Source organism: Aythya ferina (genome assembly GCF_964211825.1).
Source record: "Aythya ferina genome assembly, chromosome: 4".
Taxonomy (NCBI): Eukaryota; Metazoa; Chordata; class Aves; order Anseriformes; family Anatidae; genus Aythya; species Aythya ferina.
The window spans coordinates 54,936,256-54,956,371 of NC_140300.1; the positions used below are offsets into that span (position 1 = coordinate 54,936,256).

Here is a 20,116-nt window from a genome sequence, read left to right on the forward strand (position 1 = left end):
ATCCCATGAACTGGAGATACAAAATAGTATTCATCAAAACTAACCACATTTCTAAAATTATTTTTGATGACCATGATAAAGGGTAGTACTACTGACAGAAATGGCAAGGTGATATTTTAGATAGGTAGACTTTTATTATGCAAGTTGAGGTTTTGTCAATTAAGCATACTTAATATTAGCATGACTGTTACATTAAGTAGAAAAGCTTCTTATCCAATTATGATGCAGTGTACAACCTTATTTGCTTCTGCCAGGGCATCTGCTTCAAACAGCACAAACTAGATATTTCTGTTCACAGTGGGAAAAAGAGGTTTTAAGAAATTAAGGTTTTATTTTAAAACAAACAACAACAAACAAACAAACAAACAAAAAAAGCAAAAATGAAGGATCTCTTTCTGTATGTGCCCTTTCAAGCCCATGGGAACTCTCCAATCCTTGGATAAGTTCAGATGAGTTTTGTCTTTGCATATTCCTGCTCCTTTTTATTTCCTTGTAGCCCATGATCCTGCATTCCCAGGCCAGCCACGTGTATGAAGTTTTCTGCAACTACTAATGCTGAGTTTATAACACAAAGAAGAACAGCGCAGAGGAGGAAGGTGCTTAAGTGCATTGAGTTTTGCTGAACATTGGTTTGCTTTGGAGCAAAAGGCTAGGCTTGAGGTTCGAAGAGATTACATACAATCAATCTCAAATTAAGGCCATAAGGGTACTAGGCAGTGAGCTGGAAGAAAGATTGGCAGGCGGAATGAAAGAGGGAATTAAAACAGTTTCTCAGTAAAAGTGAATTGCTACTTTGTGTTGAATAGTTAAGTAATAGAGCAATGTGAAAGAAAACTAGAAAAAGGTGAGCCCAGAGTTCAAAGATCATCCAGAGCTAGGGTCTCTCTTTTTCTCAGCTGATAGAAATACGTTGTCTCTGACAAGTAGTGACTTCAGGCTTCTACCAGTCATGAACACAGTCAAAATTGGGAAACAAAAGTTGACTTTTCTCACAGCTCTGTCACACACAGCTTTCCCAGTTTCCAAAGAATCGACTTCAACAGATGATTAGAGAAAGGAAGACTTGAAATTGTAAAGAACAGCATCAGATTCACAATCAAATAATTTTCATCCTTTCCAGCTTCCCAGCTCCATAACATACAATATCCAATGGTTTCCTGTGAAAAAAAGAGCTGATTCTCTTTTACACATTTCCCACCAAAATCTTTACATGCTCAGTAGAATGTTTTTCTGATGATACTTCTGCCTTTCATAGTGATCAAAACAAATGTAAATAGAGATGAACAGGTTTCTATTAGCAACTTATCTCTCTCTCTCCTTTTGAGGGGGGATCCAGCCTGTTATTCAAATGTATCACTAAAGCCAAACCAATACCAAATAAATTTGCAGGGGAGTCTGACAACTGCAAGTGTAAGGAATTCTGTTTTGGATTTCATATGAATCCAACACTAATAGCAAGTCTTTGCATGTTGGTCTGTCAAGGGACTTGGTATGCAGTACTCCGAAAAACCATGTGCATCTATCAAGTCAGTACTATTTTCTTCAGCTGCAGAACTGCCTTAAAGATCCTCTGTCTAACTAGCAGTCAGATCTGCCTATTCAGTGTGTCTGAAATAGTAAAATACTCCGTATTAGCCAACAGTTCTACTCTCTTAACTAACAGCTAACCAATTCTAACTAACCAACCTTTCAAAGTCCTATCTTTACAAAGCTAGATACTGCCATGATCGGCAATGATCTATTTACTGAGAACAGGTGATGCTCCATTCTACTTATGGGAGCTCACCAAAGAAAACTGCATTGCAAAGAAGTAAATAGAAAGTGTATACAGAAAGACATGGATGCAATGACTTTAAAAATGAAATAGTGACATACAAAACAGAAGACAAGAGCATCAAACCACAGCTCATGTCTTTTCAAGCAAATTTTGACAGAGACTCTTCAATAAATATTATATATGCAGGTTAAAAATACAAGGCCATTGTATAGTTGTTTTTAAATCTAGAATTGTCTACTGTGAGACAGGTAAACGCACTGGGCTACACCAGTGCGAAATTCAGAGTGGTATAATAGGCTTTTAAAAAATTGCCATAGTGCATGTGTTTGATTGTGATATGTTTCTTTGTAAATATATGTATACACACATACACAAATAATAATTATAAATTAAAATGAAATTGAGTTATTTTTTATCACATGCTGGAGAAAGGCAGACTATTTTAATGACTAATAAAAAAAATCACAGCTAACTCTACTTTAGTATTTATGAAAACAATTGTGCCTCTTTTCCTCTTCTATTTTATAAGACCATCATCCTTCTGTCTAGGTAAATAAATAAATAAATAAAAATAAACCTGCAGTTTTGTGCTTGTAACCTGAGCTAGCCAAAATATATAACAAACAGGGATCACTGCTGTTCAAAGGAGATTAGGATAATGAATTTCAAACTTAAAATCAGGAGTTTTGCTGATAAAATTCTGGATCTTTTTCTTTGAGCCTTCTGTATGTCTCTGAATTAGTGTGTATTGGCAAGTTATTAGGGCTGTTCTGTAAGTCATTCTACACTTTAAGGAAATCTCTCTGGGATGAATATATAGAATCTGATTATCTTTCACATAACATATATGTCATTACATCCAGAAAAGAATAATTGTGATAAAACATAGAGGCTCTACAGAGACAAATCATGACAATTACACAATGCCTAGAATACAGCTTTTTGTTGAACCCTCTTTGCTCCCATTTAGTGCATGCCATGTGACATGGTTCTATGTTCATACACTGGCTATCCTGAGCTGTCCAAATATCATGGGGCCTGGACTCTGTGCTAGGGGAACACAGCCTATGTGTAACTATAAATATTTCATTTCTCCACAGGGTATGTCTTCCCACAGTCTGCCAGTTGGTAGAACATTTTTCTACCCTACCCGTTCCATTGCTGGTAATTTCCTATCTCTTTTAATGCCTAGGTCACTTGTAGTCTGTTCCAAGCGTTGTCTTCATCCCCTCTTCCAGTCCTGCACACTTTTTTTTTTTTTCCCTACAGATATCTTTATTTTAGCTATCTATATTCTCAACTTTAATTCCTAATTTTTCTCCTTTCACCTAAAAGGAAAAGCCTTTAAAACACAACTTATATCTATCTCATTTTGGTCCCAACATTGTTTCCAGAATGGTTTCCCAGCAGAGGGAGTGTTATTTATCTGTTTCTTTTTTTTTTTTTTTTTTTTTGCTGCCTTCTCATTGGGCTTGGAGACAGTTATTCAGCACCTGCATGGTTGACATCATGGGCAGATATGTTTTGAACAGGGAAAATCCTAACTGAATTTAGCTGTGAGAGTCCAATGACTCCCCCTTGATTCACTGAGGTTCAGGCAAGGGCATGTCTTCACAACAGTGGGGAAAGATGTTTTTCAAGCCATATACAAGTCAAAACTATTTTATGCCTAGACAAACCAATATTTCTTTTCCCTATAGTCCCTGGAAGCAAAAGATGACTCATTTCAGCACATGAGAATGATTTTCCACATAGTTTCACCTTCAGAGACCTTTGTCTTCACCTTCTGAATGTTTCTGACCAAATATGTCAAGTACAGTAGAAATACAACCAATTGGAAAAAAAAATAAATTTATAAGGGTATGTTAAGAAGCAACCTTGAAAGTAATCAATAAATGCTTCCTCAGTCACCTTTGGTATCCCATAGGTACAGATAACTTCCATGCAGAAAACAGCTTGGACAATCTGCCCTGAACTCCTTCTCTAATCCATCATCACTTTGCCACTTATGTATAGTTTAAAATATTCAGTTCATACCAATAAAAGTCAGAGACCACATCATAAAGGTTTATATATTGATACAGAGATTGATAATGATTGGCAGACTTAAGCGTTTTCATTATAGTAATCCTTATTTCAGTCACAAACCTTTAACAATTTTTTGTCCACTTGTCCCAGTGTAAACTATTGAGCCTGAACAATTCTCTTTATATTATACTATTCATGAGCATGAAGGAATCTGAAATTGTGGGTGCCTTCACCTCCAGTGAAAATGAATTGCTATCAACATGCAGAAGCCCAGCACACAAGACTCCTCTTGAAAGAAAAATACTGTTCTGTTCAGTTAGAAACAAATACTTGTGTTAACAGAATAGCTGAAATAGAACTAATGCTTAATTTTCAATAGACAACTATTGACCTTCCACAGTATTTGATCTTCAGAATAAAAAAAAACCCTTCATCTCTGATTACATATGCCTTCAACAGTAGAAACATTATCTAATCAAACAGAACATTTTGCAAAAAACTACTTGCCTGAAGAATAATACTCTCAAAATCCTGCTGTTGGAATAAACAGTTAACTTAATTACTGTATCATTTTTTGTTGTAGTCATTTTCACTTCACAGATACTAGAAAAATGCAAGAACAAAGAAAAACAAAATGAAATTATCATATTTTGCACTGATTATAAGTCCTTTTCTATCCTTTTAATTTTCTCAGTGTTTCTCCAATAATTAATCAATGAAATATTATGAAGTAGGCATTGTGATATTTATCGGTACACTGCACATAAATCACTGAAGTGAGGTTTCAGTGGTTGTATTTCAGAGTTCTCTGAAGTCAAGAGCGAAAGTTGTTAATTTTGATGGGAGCAGAACTGATCCCATGCTCAGTGACTTGCATCAGAAAACTATCAAGATTGTACCACAACACTGCTACCTTGTGGCATGACATAGAGTAAAATCATTATTGCTTTTGTGACATGCCTCTGATTTCAGTAACAGGGATGCCATATGTCACAAAATGCTAACGCCTCAACTTATATTTGAATGTACTATTTCCTTTCCATTGTAAGTCTTTACATGACAATTAGTGGAAAGCTATACCCATTTTACTCAGGTTAAAACTACAAAGTTTTAAAAGATGATGCCAAATTACTTTTCCATTAAAGTTTCAGTTCATAAAGTATTCATTCTTAGAGATGCTAATTATCTTGCAAATTTTTTTTAACGCTGATGTTAGGGAAATGGATATAGTTTTCCATTAATAACCTGAATGGGTTTGGAACTAGTTTGTATATGACAGATAAAAATACCCTTCCCTACTCCACTATATTTATGTCTCATTAGTTTATGGACCTAAAGCCCTCCAGGGATTGTCACTCACAAATCCACCTAATGTTTATGAGCTCTAGATTTTGCATTTGGATCTCTAATTTAGCCAACAGATATGGAAAATCATATAGATAGAAAACTCCCTAGTGACTACAAAGCTGTAGGTTTTAATAGAGAGAGCAGAAATAGTATAAGTATAATGTGTAATATAAGCATAATGCTTAGCACATTAATGGTAAGCTAAGTGTATCACCTAGGAGGAAAGACATTAACTCTATTTCAGATAAATATAATACTATCCCTTCCAGAACTGTTGGCTTCTAATGATAGACAGTTTAATATGGTTGTGTGTTAATGCCATCCATTTTCTGTTAAAGAAGGTTTTTAATGGAGCATTTTCAACACGAGCATAGGCAAGTGAGGATCAGCTATTTTCTGAACCAGTAGTTCTAAACTTTGCAGACTGATGGGTCATTTCTCCAGAGTTCTCATAGGCCACCACATGTTCTTCAACAATACTTTTTTTTTCTTTTTTTTCTCAAACACTATACAAACAGTCTTGTCATAAATATGCGGCAATTGCAGGGTTCAACAACACAACTCCCAGAATTCAAAACTGCATAGGACAGTGAAAACACTGTGTAGTTATTATTACTATTCTCTGAAGTTTCTGTTAAATGTACATAAAATTAATCATTCTTTCTTTTTCCATAGCATTACACATGCTTCAGTTGACAGATACTAACACACATAGAAAATTAGCCTCCTTCTTACTGGTTACATTGGGAATATAGCCTCAGAACAACTACTGAGGTACCTGTTAAGTAAAATATAAAAATGTTTTCCTCATCCAAAGAGAGCTGTGACCTAAAAGAATATATATGGTTAAAATGAAAGGCTTGTAAAACTGAACTGGAAATGTGGGATTTTCCCGAGAGAAAAGATTTAGGAAAGAATAACAAGATATGGGCTAGATATTTAACAAGACTTACTAAATAGCTGGATTGTCAACAGCAGTGTTTTATCAGTGAGTGCTAAATGAAAATTCTCAATAGACTCTACAGTTCAGAAATTTGACTAAACAAATAATACACAAATTTATACTTACATGAACCTATTCTGGCAAGAGGAATTTAGTGAGATACTTCTGTCTCTACCTTCTTCTTACTTTGGTGTTAACAGTATACCAGTTTTTAATTTTCATATCAAATAAAATCAAACAAAACGGAATGACCTCAGAGAGTATCTTTTTTTTGACAGAATGTTTTTTACTCATTATTTTCTCAATCAAGATCTTCTTTCATATATGTTTAATACCATATTTTATTACTCTTTCCTTTACCCCCAGAAATATATCCTGGATGACTGAATACCTGAATAGATATATCCAGGATGATTAAAGTTCTCTTTTTTTTTTTTTTTTTAACAGGGATTCAAATTTTATTGGGATTATTTTATTCACCTAGAAATTTTGAGGTGAAAATGATACGCCTGGTAAATAGCAATGTATCACTTGTGCTCACAGTTCAGCCCTGTGAACCCGAAGATAGATACTTACATTATTGTTCTGCCCGCTCTGTGTTAAGATGAATTCAAATATAATATTCCTGCCATGATAAATATATTCTGAGTTACATAACATGCCTAATATACACATCTATACCATAATTCTTTGAAACTAATACTGGAGCTAGTGGATTAGGTATTTTATAAAAGTAATATTTGTAATAAAACTTGTCAGCACTAGCAACCTAGGAGCAGATGGGGTGTTGTAGAGAGCATATAATGATGATTCATTGCAGTAAGTACACATGGATCCTTCAGATCTTCTTTCAGTTTAGTTCTTTCTTTGGTTTAAACAGTGATTACCTGGCTACATAATTATTTAAAAACCCAAGCAAAAGTGATGTCAGCTTATATCTGCTAAGCAGATATAAGCAAGCTTTATCTTCTGAAAGCAGGTTCTTTCCTGCAATGCCACTTACTGATGTGAAATTAAATACCCACAGTTAAAATGTTTCATCTGATATGCTCTCTATTGTTAAGTTGGCAAGTGATCCTTGACTGATAAAATACATTTAGGAAATGTATCAGCGGGAAGAGAGCAAGACAATATAATGATTAAAATACTGAACTGAGTCTGAAAATCTAAGACTGCTATTCCTGAACTCCCTATTTGTCCATAAGCATGCGTCTTTCTCTCCATCTCGATTGCTCTGACACAGAAGTAAGGCCCATACTGCTTGATGTCACAGATGCACAATGAAGAAAAAAAAATATGAATAATTGATAGATGCTTTAACCTTCAATAAATTATACTTCGCTATGTTGATCCCACTGTATCTCCTGATACAAATAAATAAATCAGTTCCCTTTAATTAACTGCAATTACTTTTCTAGATGGAAACGGCAGGAGCTATATTTCAAACTACTGCAGTGAGTAAGAGTTCACTTGCGCTCTACATCCAGACCACCACCCTTCTTGGGGCTTGATTTTAGCTTCTGAAACAGTGGAAAGTTTCCTGTTGAGCCTCAGTTCCATTGAGAAGCTGCTATGGATACTTTTCCAGACTGCTCCTCATATGCTGCCAGCCTGTAGGAGGTGCAGCTAGGTATTGAAAAGTAAAAGCAAACAGAAACAAGGGGAACCCATGGACTGTATATATATATAATACAGCCCTTGGTTTAGATTACCTTAGTCTTGATCAGTTTTCAACTCAACCACACTTGCAGTTTCCCAATGCAATTTATACAGCCCCAAATATCTAAAGAAGTCACTTAAACAAGACAAACTATAACTGGAAGGAAAATTTGAATGATGTATTGTTTTTTTGAAGGAAGGGAAAGACTCTAAACGTCAGAGTTTTGCAGATGCTTGTTTCATTTCAAGAGATTTGTGTGCTACCTCTTTTGGGGTAGTGTTCATTGCAGCTGTTTACAGTGTGAAATCTTTCATATTTTTTTTTTTTTTTTTCAGATGAAACACCACTAAATTATTTCCCCACTTCATTTTTACAAGCCAGTTTAACAACAGGTTTGAATTTATTATATAGATTTTCCAGACTGAGCTTGTTTTATGTGTGAAAATAAACAACAAGAAGTATGAATGCCACTTACCATTTTTCACATTTTATACACAAGGCATTAATCAAACTAAATGAAAAAGATTAAACTCATTACTAGTTTGATAACACTGATTTTGCTGGATTTAGACAAAAATGAAGTTTGCTCCCAAATTACCACAGTGTTAAATTTTCCTGTTTCTCATTGGTTCCCTATGTTGCAGTCTGTTTATCTCAATGTATGAGCATACCACTGAATTAAATGGTAAGTCAATCACAGATGAGAGATTTTAATCTGAAGGCACAAGGAATATTCATGACCTTACTGTGGTAGCAATGTACAAGAAGGAATACATATACCTGGAGTCAAATGCAAGAGGTTTAAGTAAATTGGCTCAAATTATGAAAGACAGTGTCCAAATAAGATAATTCAAGTTACAAATTTATACCTGTCTAGGGAAATATTTTTAAGAAATATATTTGATTATTTGACTAAGAAGAATTATGTGTTTAAGAAATATTATTATGAACCAGCATCCTGCTCAGGTCAGTAGGACCATCCATCTTAGTCATACAAATGAATGGGTAGGAGAACAGGGGCCAAACTTAGATCAGGTTTGATTTTAACATGCTTATTTATCATTTAACTACTTAAAATCAGCAGAAACTTAGACATGAAAATAATCTCAAACATTAATTGAATCTCTTCCACTGCTGTCATATGTAAAAAAAGCTTTTGAAATTCACTTGAAACCCCTTGAAAGGAAGGTTTTCACCAAAAAGCAAGTTTGAGAAAATAAGCAAATTAAAATTCTATTTTTACCAACAGTTACTTTCCAAATACTCTACTTACATCTGCTAGTGTTTTGTTTTGTTTTGAAGCATACTTTTTCCTCCTGGCTAATGAACAAACATATTGTGATCATGTTTCTGTTATCAAGGCTTTTGCCACAAAAAATCATTCCACTATCCCTACTTCATTTGATCCCTGACCTCATAGTATATCCTCTTTTATTATACGATAATGAGCTTACTTAAGTATGAAGAGTTACCAGCTTTCGAAGGTAATAATCAAAGATATTGAACTTAATATCTACACCCTTAAGTTACTTGCAATTTCATATACAGAATACCCATAAAGTAATGCAGTATAAATAGACACTAAAAGATTGTTCCTGTTGCATAAGAAAACTTCACAATCAAAATGACATATACAGAACTAAGAAAAAAAAAATGAACTCACAAAGTTACTGTGGCATAGCAGTTAAATCATCATGTTAATACCATATTAAAATGTTTATGTGTTTATTTTTGCATTAGTCCAGGAGGAACAGGAAAAGGAGAAGTTAAGCTGAGGAGGGAGAAGAATAAATGATGAAGGTGGAGGATGAAACTGAAGTCAGTTATCTGTGTGGAGGGGAACTGAAAGCAATGGATCTGAGAAAGTAGCATCAGCTGGCATAGGGCACAGAAAATCTAGTTAAAGCTGTTGAGAATTCAGAGTGAATCCTTCACAGGGTGCTCAAGGCTACTGCCTCTGGCTGACAGGCCAGTTTCTGCTCAGAAGACTAACTATCAACTGGCTCTAAAGCTCTTAAAACCTCTCCTATATATCTCTGGATCCGTAAACAGTGTGGTCAAGTGGAGAAAACACAGCCCCAGAATACAAAGATCAGCACTAAGTTGTTGGACAGTGACTGAAGAACATGGACAGAGTTCCTCATAATCACGTCTCACTTACCTATCTGTAAAGAGAGAACCTGGTACTGTATTACCTGACTCATAGAAAAAAAGAAACCTAGTTAAATGATATTATTATATATAAAAGCCAAAAGAAAAGACAGGAGCACCAAAATTAAAAGAATGAGAATAACACAAGAAAGCTTTTTAATGTTCCAAAGTAGGAAAAAAAAAAAAAAAAAAAAAAAGTCTGATTAATTTGCACAGTAATCATCCAGAACGTGCCAAAACACCAGGCATTGAATTACCAAAAATATGAGACAGTCTTAAAAAAAATACTTGATTAATAACAATAACAATACATTAAAATAGATATTTATGTAGAATAGGGTGCATCCTAGTACTAATTTCTTAAGCAAATATCCCATCTCCCTACAGAAAGGCACATTTAACTTCATTTGTTGATTGACTTCATTAATACCTGGCGGCTACAAGGTCACAGAGAACTCAATGCAAGGGTGGGATTTATATTTTTCTGGGAATTCAAACAAAATCCAACATAAGGTCATGAGTAGTTGTCTATAAAAACAGTGCTCCCCTGCTGTCATTAAAATGTGCATACATTAATTTTTCTTCCATGGTAAAAAAAAAAAAAAAAATTGGAATAGCAGTTCTACAGAGAAAATCTGCATTCTTGGACCTTTTTCCATCCATTCCCTATACATGTAAGATCCTGTGTAAGTATTTGCATAACGGCTTGGAAAATAAGCATTAAAAGAATGTTATTGTTACTAATTTCTATTCTCTGAAGAGAAACCAATGACAGTATCACCACAAGAGAAGAGGGAGACCACCACACATAATTCTATGCACTCTAGTTCACAAATCTCAGCTGCCCATCCTCAGCCAGGCAGTCCAAACTGGGTGAATGCATAAGCTTTGTCACAGGTCAAAGCCAAAAGAATGATATAGTGGAATTCTCCAGGGGCATTCAGAGCAATGCACATTCATGGTCTCCAAAACAGCTATGAATCCTTCAATATTGCTTACAGTTTCCCTCTATTACACTGTTAAGCTCCACTGTGTTTGAACTTTAAGTTTTGCCTAAAAGCTCTCATTCCAATAAGCCTCACTTATTTATTAAACGTGAAACTATGCAGTTAAAAAATGTATATGTAGGCAACCAGGAAAAAGTGCGGTTTTCCCATAATGACATAGCATTGTGTTTGAAACTAGTGTACTACTGCAAAAATATTTCAGCATCTCCACGAATTCCAGCAAAATAATGGTTAATTATTCAAATTGACCATTCCAGAAAGTGACTGTATGTTTAAAGATCTACCTTGTAAAGTTCTGCTTCGTTTTTTTTTTGGGGTGTAGACTTCATTCTGTATCTTCCTCTAAGAAGTTTCTATGGGTTAAACCTATGATAGTCCAGCTGTTCACCCTTACTTGCAGGAATACTCCATTCTAACTTACTGTAGCAAAAGATAATCATAACGGCATATCAAACTTCTTAATCAAATAGTAAAAAATATAAATTTCTTAAATGTAAAAAGAATGCATAATTACTTTTTATCAATCGCCATTTTTTTTCCAGACTGCAAATGCAAAATGTAGTATACACAGAATTTACTTTTTATGCATACAATAAAATCTGCAGAAACAACTTAGAGACTGCTTGCAAAGAGATGTCTCTTTTGTAGAAATAAACCTAAAAAGATTTATTTGTTCAAGCTGCTTTGAGTATTTTTACTAGTAGGCCTTTGTATTTACTAATAGGAAAATTTCCATACAAAAGCATCAGTAGAGCTGATCACAGCTAAACACAGATTTCAGAGTATTTCAGGGTGTAATATCAATTTCTTTAAAGTTGCCTTTATATTTGAATTTGATAATAATATTCACATTTCCTGTTCTCTTCTGCTTCATGGTAAGAATCTGATGAGGCATTCTTGCTTGGTGCCTTGGACAATTCATGTATACTGAGCACAATCCATCCTTACAGGGGAGTACTGGAGTTTCTACATCCCTTTCAAATACTAAGTTTTGCGTTCGTCCAAGTAGCAATTTCAAAACTCTTACTCTATTCAGCTAATGGAGATGTGTTCTTTGCTGTACATAACGGTTGAGTTTAGAAACTGAGAAATGAAATTTCAGTTTATGAGGAGATATGTTACAATTTCAGACAGAAAAGTCAGCAGTAGCAAAAAGATACCATCCTATTTCAAAAAATTATGTGTGTGATACATAAAAGTCCATTAGAATGTTTGATTCTTCCTTTTCTCCCTTTGACAGATGCAGTTTTCATCGAGAAAATGATCCCCTGAAGAAAAGAGATGGAGATGAATCCAGTGATTCAAGAAGGTTTAGGAAATGTCTTGTGCAATGGGAGTAATTCATATAGATAGGTCCTTAAGGAGAAATCTTTAAAAACATCCATATGTTTAGAAAGACATTATAAACACCTGTTATAAGGAAAGTTGGAGACTTAGGAGTTTTTTAAAGTTACAGCTTATATTATTGTCAGGAGAAGTCCAGATCATTTCAGGTCACTCTTGATCTCTACTGCCGCATTTAGCATCCGCTCTGAGCCAGGCTATATGAGTAGGGAAATTTCTTTCTGTGGTTAAAAGAGAAAGCCTTATCTTCACAGCAGAAAGAATAGTTCACTTGTGTTTGGTGTTTTCCTCCCTCTGTCTTCATTTGTAATCTCACTCGCAGTTCAGCTAAGCTTTAAGGCACTCTAGATCATAGAATAATAAAGTCATAGAATGGCTTGGGTTGGAAGGAACCTTAAAGACCATCCAGTTCCAAACCCCCTGCCATAGGCAGGGATGCCACCCACTAGATCAGGTTGTCCAGGGCCTCACCCAACCCGGTCTTGAACACCTCCAGGAATGGGGTATCCACAGCTTCTCAGAGCAACCTGTTCCAGTGCCTCAACACCCTTTGAGTGAACAATTTCCTCCTAACCTCTAATCTAAATCTCCCCTCTTTTAGTTCAAAACCATTCCCCCTTGTCCTGTCATTACCTAATTTAGCAGAGTCACTATCCATCTTTTTTATAAGCCTCCTTTAAGTACTGAAAAGCCACAAAGAGGTCACCTGGGAGCCTTCTCTTCTTTAGGCTGAACAGCCCCAGCTCTCTCAGCCTTTATTCATAGCAGAGGTGTTCCAGCCCCTTGATCAACTTCATGGCCCTCCTCTGTTCACATTATTGTGCTGGGAGCCCCAGACCTGGATGCAGCACTCCAACTGGGGCCTCACAAGGGCAGAGTAGAGGGGGACAATCACCTCCTTCCACCTGCTGGCCTCTGTTGATGCACCCCAGGATGCAGTTAGTCTTCTGGGCTGCAAGTGTATGTTGCTGGCTCATGTTGAGTTTTTCACCCACCAGAACCCCCAAGTCTTTATCTGCAGTGCTGCTCTCAATTAATTCTTCTCTCAATCTGTACTCATGTCCGGGATTGCCACAGCCCAGGTGTAGCACCCTGCATATGGACTTGTTGAACCTCATTAGGTTCACCTGGGCGCACTTCTCAAGCTTGTCCAGGTCCCTTCCTTCTATTTTATCAACCACACCACTGATCTAGGTGTCATCTGCAAACTTGCAGAGGGTGCACTTGATCCTATGGTCCATGTCATTGATAAAGATGTTAAACAGCACCAGTCAGACAGACCCCTGAGGTACATGACTTGTCACTGGCTTCTACTTGGACATAGGGCTACTGACCACTACTCTCTGGGTGTGACCTTCAAGCCAATTCCTTATCCACTGAATGGTCCACCCATCAAATCCATATCTCTCCAATTTGGAGATCAGGATGTCATGTGGAACCATGTCAAAGGCCTTGCAGACGACCAGGTAGATGACATCAGTCAGTCTTCCTTTGTCAACCGATGCAGTCACTCCATCATAGAAAGCCACCAGAATGGTAAGGCATGATTTGGTGAAGCTATGCCAGCTGTCTGGGATCACCTCTTTGTCTTGCATGTACCTTGACATTGCTTCCAGGAAGATCTTTTCCATGATCTTCCCAGGCACAGAGGTGAGGCTCACCAGTCTGTAGTTCCCTGGGTCCTCCTTCCTACCCTTGTTAAATATGGGAGTGATGTTTGCCTTTTTCCAGTCACTTAGGACTTCACCTGACTGCCAGGACATTTCAGATATGATGGAGAGAGGCTTGGCAGCTACATCTGCCTATTCCTTGAGGACCCTGGAATGCATGTCATCAGGCCCCATAGACTTGCACATGTTTAGTTTCATCAGGTGGTCTCGAATTTGCTCTTCACTACAGTGAGTGGGACTTTGTTCCCCCAGACTCCATCTACAGGTTCAGGGAAAAGAACAACTTGGTAAGGCTGACTGGCAGTGAAGATGGAGGCAAAGCTGTTGAGTACCTCAGCCTTCTCCATGTCTACTGTTACCAGTTCTCCCCTCTTGTTTACACTCTCCTTGGCCTTTCTTTTCTGACCAGTGCACCTATAGCATCTTTTCCTGTTATTCTTTGCATCCCTTGCCAAGCAAGTTCCATCCATGTCTTGGCTTTCCTGATCCCATCCCTGCATAGCCAGACAGCATCCCTGTACTCTTCCCAGGCCATGTGTCCCTGCTTCCTCTGCCTGTGCATTTCCTTCTTGTGCCTCAGTTTGACCAGCAGGGCCTTGCTCAGCCATCCTGGCTGTCTGCCCTCCCTGCCCACTTACGCAGGGGGATGGAGAGTTCTTGTTTGATCTTGATTGACCAAGAGATCAATCCCCTTGCGAATATATATGTACTACTGTCTTACGTTAGTGCACTCAATAGCTGAGATACAGTATATACTTGCATGGAACTTATAATTCAGTCTAACTCTCACAAAGATCAATAACAGTGAAAAATTTAAGTACACTTCAAGTCATATGAGTTACTCTCTGACTTCAGTGAAATCTTATGAAATTTCACCCAAAATTGACTCAATCTAAGATAACCACTACATTATCTGCTAACTGCAGCACCTTTTCTTCCTGAAATCATGCTACATCAGGATTTTATTGTCAGTTTCTATGCAGAACATGAAAAGAAAAATAAATTATACTGTGAAAGAGAAAAAAAAAAAAAAAAAATTATAAATTTACACAAAAACAAGTGGATATTTTAGATAAACAGGGTTGGTAATGCAGCCATTTCTTCATTATTTTAGCTGTTATCCTTATTTTATTCTTACTCTTTCAAGGAAATCCTTCACATTGTAAAGTAGACAGAATTTCTAATATTTTAATTTTTCAAAAAACAGCTAAGACAATCATCTGCCAGGAACAAATTAGGTAAGACTGACCTTGATTTGATAGAAGATGAGAGATGCATTGGCTGAATAGCCACTTGATGTCCCTACTCATTCTATTTGTCTGTGATTTCTATGAAAAAAAAGTGAAGCAAACGTTAAACAACTGCTTGCCGTCATAATACTACTTCTCTACATCTTCTGAAAAGCAGCTGTTCTAGTATTTGAATTACCATCATAAGGCACATGTTTTCAAGAAAATGTAATAAAAAAGTCATCAAAAGTCACCCATAACACAAAGGTTTTCTCTGGGAAAACCTGTTCCCATTACTTAAGAAATATTACTCTTCAGTGTGTGTATATTAAGGTGTTTATATTCATTGAATGCAAAATTCGTTTCTAATTCTGTGCCCAAAATACATTAAGAGAATGCTAAATTTGCAAATACAACATTAACTCTGCTTTCTTGACTGTTTGCACATAACTATAGGTTGAACTTCAAATTGTTTTTAAAGGGACACTCTTCTAATTTCCACAGAGACAGAGTAATCCACTCAAGCTGGGACTCCAGGCAAGAGTTGTTGCATCCCTTGTTATGTTTCATGAGGAGTAGAATAAAGTGATAAATAACTTATATCTTGAAACATCTCAATGGTTATTCACATTTAACAGTTTCTTGCCAGAATGTTCTATTCTATTTAAATAAAATCTTGATAATATAATTATAAAATGTTAATAATATGATTAATCCAGAGACAGAATTAGTTTTCTTAACCAAAACCATAATTTAACAGCCAGTGGTGATCTTGTTGAACTGTAAGAAATTCTTTGAAAAATACTGCTAATGCTTGAGTGTCAGATTCAGAGATCCGTATCTCACAGAGAAAGATTTTCAGGTGTTGAAGTTAATATCAACTTCTTTTTGAGGTACTCCACTGCGGAAGCTAGCCAATCTAGAAGTTGACATAAAATTCCAGTAAATGGTGAGAAGCTTTAAAACTGTGACCTCATGGAATTTAGAATCTTAGGAGGAAAGCTCACAGCACCAATTTCTGTCTCTGAGTGATTCATAGGAAATACAGAAGAAAAAACTCACCAGCTCTGCTCTGTGTGCCCACAACTTTCAGTGTAAGGTAAGCTTTAAGCAAATTGGTTTTCTGTTTGCAAGCTTGTTTTTTTCTTCCAGAACTAGCAACAACCTGAAGGAAAGTCACAAGAAGACAATTAGAAGGCAGTGTCTTATCAAACATGAAGTACAGGAAGGGGGAAGAGACAAAGACGGAAGGAGAAAAGGAGATGCTAGTATTCATTTTATTGTGCAAAAAACCTTTCTACTGTACAACATAATAGGAAATTTTTAAAACATCATCATTGATAAATAGGTCTCAACAAAATGTTTCACTTTGTCAGTAGAGAATATAAGAAGATCTGCTACTTCAGATGTAGTAAGCAGTTTATGTCAGAGAGATCATAAAACCAACAAAAAGCCGCTTTGGTTTGAATTTACTCAACAAAGATTTAATCTTTGACAACACACTACAGCTAATGGCTGTCTTAGCAATAAGTAATAAGCAATAAGTAATAAGTAATAATAATAAAAGAAAACAAGGAATATAGAATTCATTTGTTGAATGAGCTGAAAAGTGATCTATGTGGAAGTGATCTTCCACAGCACTTGAAACTTCAAATCTGTTCATTGCAATGAATCTGAGGTTCTCAACAGGCCTATGAGCAGGCAGAAATGCAAACTTTGCAGATCACTAGACAAGATTTTGTTACCAGTATTATTTAAGATCATATAAAAATAGCAAAGCAGAGTTCTCTTGGCAGACATTTGCATTACTTCATGAACATTAGTAATTTTCATTATAGCTGAAGTGAAATGCATATTTACAAAGCAATCGCTTCATTTTTGTACACAGAGAGTAACTTCTGGTACTTTACAAAAACATAAAAAGCACAGGGCCGCTCAGTGTGGGTTACTACTTCACATATACCAGCTTTCTACTTCAAGTTCTATCTGTGGTGGACTATAACACTACATCTGCAAAAACTGTGTTTCACTACGGAAAGTATTTTCCTTCACTTAATTTAAACCAGTAATCACCTGAACTATTATGTGAAATGTCCCCAGAGATAACAAAGATCTTAATTTCTGAGTAAACAAGAGCCATGCCAAAAGTACCCTAAAGATGAAATAATATGTGAGTAAAAACAAGAAATTGAAAGTAAGTTCTTGGACAATGATGTGTTTCTGGGTCCAATTTACAGTATATCTTATGATTATATTAATACTCTTATTGAATGAAATTAGGTATTGCGGAGTATGGCAGGACAGTGAAAAGTGATGTGCTTTATTTCAGATATGTTAAATGAAATGAGCTCTGTTTTTGTAAGGACGAATGATCTATGTTCAGTTATGCAGCGTTTCAGGCTAATCTTCAGTGGCACTGATTAAGTAATTGCACTGTAAAAGAGCCCATGTTCTGCTTCTGACTCTAAATGAAAATTTCTTCATAGACTGAGAGAAAGTTTTTCCAAGAGCCTGAAACCTCTCCTAATGATTTTTTCCGTAGAGGTCACTTGAAAAGTTTTTGTCCTTGAAAAGGTAACAAAGCCAATATTTTTCTTATTTAAAAAAATTGATTGTGCTCTCCAGCACTTTAGCTATCAGTGCTTTTTTGTGTCATGTTAAAAGGCTCTCATGGAAATTCTAATTCATCCAGTACAATACAAATAGCGTATAATCTATTATTTCTGCCAAAGGGTATTTTGATTCTACTGAATGATGCCGGTAGTCTTTTAAACATTTAGCATCTTTCTGGATATATTCTGCCACAAAGTGTTAATGATGATTATAGATAAGCTTAAAAATAGCGCATAAAGGAAATGGCAAAAATACATTAAAATCTGTTGTATGATTTGAGGATAATGGGAAAAACTAAAAGCCATAACTATGCTTATATTTTTCATACAGCAACAGGAAATGGCAGAAAGTCACACAATCTCACTGGAGATTCAGAATAAATGTGTCAAAATGGGGAGACAGGCACAGACAAAATAATTTTGAAAGGTAAAACACTCTAGATAACAATCATGGTAAAGTCAGACAACTGTGAACCCCGGTTTCAGGTGTTAGAATAGCTGAAAGCAACTATTGTTGTGTCTATAATAAAGGCACTTCCACATATAGATTTGTGATGCTTAATGGCGATTATTAGGATGGTAGATAGAGGAAGAGAAAGAGCAGAAAGTTACCAGTCCTTCAGCCACCTGGCCTTTAACAAGCCACTGGTTATTCGGTATGTTGATAATCAGAATGGCATTGCAGGTACATATTCCAACACAACAGGGCAGCCTCCACAAAAAGAGAAGTAATCAGAAGCTGATTTGACTCAATAGACCAAATCCTTTCCTGTTACTTCAAACCACTGGTCTTCTGTGAGCAACGCAATACACTAGAAATGCACATTCCCTCTGCCAAGTGAATGTGGCCTACCTGCAGAACAACTTTTCCAACTGTTACCTCAGAAATAAAGAAGTACAAACCTCCTACCAAAAAGAGTACAGCTTTGTTTTTCCAAAATAGAATTTTAGCTGACTTCCTTCTTCCAAGGTGAAAAGAAATAAAGCAATTTCAGTCTTGTTTAAGATAATGATAGATGGGGAGGGAAGTGAAGCAGTTTGTTTTACCAATGGTATAATTAAGATAATACAACTTCACTAAACTCAGACTAGAAAGCTATTTATGCATCCTAGGAAGACTGATATTCTGTTGTGTTCTGTGGAACTGCCTACTTGTGAGCTTGAACTTGTATTTTTACCTGCTAAACCGAATGCAGAAGTTTAACTCTTGCATAACTCAAATAATAGAAAATTTGCAAATACCTAAGCAAGAATAACTTTTCAGATACTAGATATAAGTTAGAGAGTTTTGATTTTGGAATGGATATACCACAAGCTCGCATATACCTTCAGTGTCAGCTGAATAGACATTATGAAGTAGTGTGTGTTTACTGGCAGTTATCCTGAGTAGTATAATTCAGTGTGAGGAACAATTAATCTAAGTACCGCTAGATACTGCTAATATTGTATGATACATCAAAACTCTTCATCTTTTATTTACAAAACCTAACAATGAGGACAAAAACCAGTGCAATCAAAAAGCAGCCCACATGTTTCAGCATACATGGAGCAAACCATAAAGCCAGCTCTCTGTATTTCCCATGATAAGAAGGGGTTCTCTTAGATAGGCTTAGATAAAATGCTTCACATTATTCAGAATTATCCTATATTTTTAAAATACCGAATATATCCTTGTCCTTTACTCATTTGGTTATATATTTAAAGTCAATTTTGTATACATGTACAATCATGTGTGTACGTATATGATAATATATATCAATAAAATATATATGTATATCGACTTCATTATATTTCCACATACATCTTAGTTTTCAAATCTCTGTTTTTTAAAATGCTTTTTGCTTACTATTTCTTCTTATCCTTAAGTTATTGATATTCTGCCCTAATTTTAAAACTAGTTTAATATAATCACTTATGAGTAGCAGTGGTTGGAGAATTTGAGAACTGAATCACTTTTTCCTTAATAAGTGATCTGCTCACAATGAATACAAAAATTCAGTCAAAAGCATTAAATTAGATAAAATATATATGCAAACTATGTAAAATTTTAAATGATGAATCAAAGCTTATTTCAAATCATTGATCTATACCCAAATATTGTTCTGAATAGAAATGATTTAATACAACATTCAGCCTGAGACTGAAAAATGTTAGTGCATTCATAATCACCATCATATAGGAAATCACTCATAAAACAAAATGTGACCATAAATAATATGAAAGTATAAAAAATATCTTTGTATAAAATATATATTATATTAATAATATATATACTATATAGAAATATGTATTTGTACACTGAAATATACTAGTAGATTGTATACATTGAAGTATTTTAATAGATTTAT

The 20,116-nt window shown here is 35.6% G+C and overlaps 1 protein-coding gene and 1 long non-coding RNA gene across 4 annotated transcripts in view; one reads left to right on the forward strand and one right to left on the reverse strand.

Moving 5' to 3' along the window:
• Window positions 1–10,102, forward strand: part of LOC311435515 — a 144,860-nt gene extending 134,758 nt beyond the window's left edge. The window contains exon 4 of the long non-coding RNA XR_014692189.1: window positions 9,176–10,102. This is a non-coding gene — a long non-coding RNA (uncharacterized lncRNA). The remainder of the gene's footprint in view (window positions 1–9,175) is intronic.
• LOC311435511 (uncharacterized protein) overlaps window positions 1–20,116 on the reverse strand; it is a 27,678-nt gene continuing 7,562 nt past the window's right edge. The window contains exons 4-8 of one of the 3 annotated variants that reach the window (XR_014692182.1): window positions 16,219–16,321; window positions 15,177–15,255; window positions 9,917–9,950; window positions 6,672–6,720; window positions 1–1,157 (exon numbers count right to left, since the gene is read on the reverse strand). Coding sequence is in view for 1 of the 3 variants with exons in the window: in XM_084516603.1 (XP_084372729.1) it covers window positions 15,239–15,255; window positions 16,219–16,321 (120 nt within the window). In the remaining 2 variants the exon portion in view is untranslated. Of the gene's footprint in view, window positions 1,158–1,630; window positions 4,409–6,671; window positions 6,721–9,916; window positions 9,951–15,176; window positions 15,256–16,218; window positions 16,322–20,116 lie in introns of those variants that run through there. The other 2 variants (XM_084516603.1, XR_014692183.1) reach the window with 2 other exon arrangements.